Source organism: Gymnoscopelus braueri (genome assembly GCF_963280865.1).
Source record: "Gymnoscopelus braueri genome assembly, chromosome: 19".
Lineage (NCBI taxonomy): Eukaryota > Metazoa > Chordata > Actinopteri > Myctophiformes > Myctophidae > Gymnoscopelus > Gymnoscopelus braueri.
The window spans coordinates 41,835,966-41,839,026 of record NC_137621.1 but is presented as its reverse complement, the minus strand read 5'-3'; the positions used below and the strand labels follow the sequence as shown (position 1 = coordinate 41,839,026).

Sequence of the window (3,061 nt, the reverse complement as noted above, 5' to 3'; positions counted from 1 at the left end):
ATTGCAGACGAAGGTTTACACAGCAAACATGGTTATTAACGATAGGACATGTCAAGCTCCTAGATGATCATGAGTCACAGTAACATTATTTCACAACACTTGGAAGACAGATGCTATGGCTGCCCTTTCATCTTGACTCTATACAGAGCTATTTAAGACACCATCTGACCAGTACGAATATCTCCTTTACCTAATCGTATCCAGTGATACCAGGTGGGAGGCAACCTGTTGGGTTAGGTCTCGGCTCGCCCAGCACCCCCCTTGAGATACAGCCCTCCTAATGCCTAAGAAGGTCCTGTCCGCACAGCAGACCTGTAACCTAACCCACAGCCAGCCTAATGACCGTACGACTAGTCCCATAATGTGATAAGATTTGAGCTGACTCATTTATTTATATATATATTTTTTTTTAAATGTATTGGCATCAAAATGTACATAAAAGTTGAAAGGACCACTTCACCACTTTTCATACAATTGGTACTCACTAATGTTCATGATAAAATACTACCATTTTTTTCTACTCTGTGTCTCATAGGAGGGCTGTGGGTAGTTCAGAAACCCATCCACCAGTGACATCATCGTTTGGCAGTTTTTTCTTATTAAACAAGATATTTTTAAAACATATTTAGATTTGTATTATCGTGAATTGATGATGTCACTGGTGGACAGGTTTCTGAACTGCCCACAGCCCTCCTATGAGACAGACCGAGTAGGAAAAAAAGGGTAGTATTTTATCATGAACATTAGTGAGGACCAATTTTATGAAAGCAGGTTGAAAAGTGGTCCTTTAAGTGCAAAAGTGCATCATCTTTAACATATTGCCACAACCAAAACAGTAGTTCTGCTGCCAAAAACACTGGGGTACTTAGTCCTTTGCAGCACGGCTTCGGCACTTATTGGTCATGGCTTTCTTCAAGCCCTCTGCAGTGAAAACATTTGTCCATGATGCCAGAGAGGAACACCGCAAGACGTAGTCTGCAGACAGAGAAGATGACATGACACAAGTCAGTCAACATGGGTTTCCCCCAGTTAAATATATACATTGTAAAGACTATATGACTCTCTACAGACTGAGCACAGCATAGCCACAGACGAGGCCAACCTGGTTCAGAGTGTACTGTACGTCCCACCAGCGCAACATGTTGAAACCAGCATTTCTTTACTGCACAAAGGCAGCCAAATTCCCCAATGATAATGTATTGGTGACATCATAAATTGAGAATATAATTTACAAAACCAAGATTTGTCAAGGATCAAGTATATTTATATGTCCCAAGCTGGGCCTTTTACAGCAGATAATAAAAGCCCTAAAAACACAACACAGTAAGACAGACATGTGTATACATTGTCACAAGATACCCCAAGATATATATCTATAAGTGGTTACCAACTCCACTGACTGGCCATCTATAACACTACTCTGAGGAACTAGTGGTGTGACAAATACTTACTGAACAGTGCATCCCTCTTCGCCTCATCCAGTTTGTTCTTCCCCTCTGGGATGACACCATGCTTTCCGTATACGACGGCATTGCGGCACTCCTCATGGGTGAAGAACACCTCGAACAAGGCGTGGAATAGCCTCTTGCAGTCCTTCCTGGCACGCTGGTGTATGGCTGCCAGCTGCACAGATGAAATCATCGGTCCACAGCCTGTGAATAGAGAGCGAGCAATTAACAAACTGCATTTTAAGACATCAGTTTTGCACTTGTAAGGCAGCTACATTGACCCCTTTCTGCGCTCAGTGCACCATGAAAACAGACAACTGTGACCTTCTGAAAACTTCACTATCTAGTTGCAGCTCACAACACGGATCACTCGCTACCAAGAACGTCAGGTTCAGTGTGAAATGTATGGCAAACGTATACATCCATACCTGGATATAGCTCCTGCTGCCCGAGACTGGACACTCCAGACTCTAGGTCACCGACCAGGGTGATAAAGCCCTTCAGTGCGTCTAGTTGCTCAGAGCCTATAACAAAGACAAAAAAATCTGAGTCTACTGAGTGTATTTGTAAAACAATAAGATTGAGTACTGTTCTATATAGCTCTACAGTATATTCTGATAGCAGTCATTGATGAGTATTTGTTCAGTAGGAGGGGTCGATCTCCCCAGCTCTTCAGTAAACAGAAAACAGTTTTATTTTGGGATACCAATGTTTTCCAGTCATGTCAGAGAACTCACAAAAGAGGTACAGGATAAAGTAAAGTTTCAAGTGAGACAAAGAAATTAGCAGACAACTGAAAACTGCAACATTACAGGCAATAAAACTTACTGATACTGGAGAGCACAGTGGTTATCCTCCTCAACTGGAGCTGGAGCTTCTCCACCTCAGACCGACAAGAGTCGCAAGGCTGCCACCCTTGACCCTCTGGTATGCTCTGGTCAGATGGATTTGGTTGACCTAGAAAGATTGAAAGCACGTCAAAAACTGTAAAGAAAAGTTTTTAAAAAAAAAGTAGAATGCAAAACTCATCTATGAATCCTGAATTTTAAGGACAACAGTGCCAAGTCTGCTGACACTTAGCTGAGGAACCACACCTTCTACTGGAGCATCACTGGACGGAGATGGAGGTTGCAGTACACTGGGTGTTTCTTGGTTCCACTGATCCAAGTCCATATATGTAGCTGCATACGGCTGTGCAGAAAAGACAAAAGGCCCTTAATTGTACTTGGTCAAAAATCATCAAAACTATAGGCTACTATACAAGCTCATAGCGCAGCACCGAGTGCTGTGCTACGAGCTTGTAGGTCTAAATGGGTTAAATCTAAAGAAAACATACCTCATCAACAGGTCGGCAGGCCTGTGTAGAAGAGGCTGGAGGGTATGGCTGTAGATCGGGGTAAAAGGTATCACAAGGTTCACAGGTATCACAGAAAATGCATGCGTTGCATTCGGAATCTTATAGTCAAATATGAAAATTGCCATATATGTACATTTCTTACCTCAAGGATGTGAGCATAGCCTGCATGTCCTAACTTCATGTGATGGAGACATGTCAGGCGTGCTGCAATGTTAAAAACATTAATTTACAGCAGCCAGTTATTTAAAAAAGCGTA

The 3,061-nt window shown here is 42.4% G+C and overlaps 1 protein-coding gene across 1 annotated transcript; it reads right to left on the bottom strand.

Annotated features, from left to right (window-relative positions):
- Positions 1-841: 841 nt before the first annotated feature.
- Positions 842-2,856, bottom strand: LOC308074970 (uncharacterized protein). Its single transcript, XM_080414538.1, has 6 exons — positions 2,785-2,856; positions 2,543-2,639; positions 2,277-2,405; positions 1,877-1,972; positions 1,452-1,652; positions 842-975 (listed from the first exon to the last, which is right to left on the bottom strand). Exons 2-6 carry the CDS (start codon positions 2,619-2,621, stop codon positions 866-868), a joined length of 615 nt encoding a protein of 204 aa, XP_080270664.1. The 5' UTR covers positions 2,622-2,639; positions 2,785-2,856; the 3' UTR covers positions 842-865.
- Positions 2,857-3,061: the final 205 nt, after the last annotated feature.

Excerpts from the sequence above, each read along its gene's own strand:
- LOC308074970 (XM_080414538.1), bottom strand. The coding sequence starts at position 2,621 with ATGGACTTGGATCAGTGGAACCAAGAAACACCCAGTGTACTGCAACCT. Across the intron at positions 1,973-2,276 it reads CACTGTGCTCTCCAGTATCA|GCTCTGAGCAACTAGACGCA; the intron begins GTAAGTTTTATT and ends TCTTTGTTATAG. Across the intron at positions 1,653-1,876 it reads GCAGCAGGAGCTATATCCAG|GCTGTGGACCGATGATTTCA; the intron begins GTATGGATGTAT and ends CTCTATTCACAG.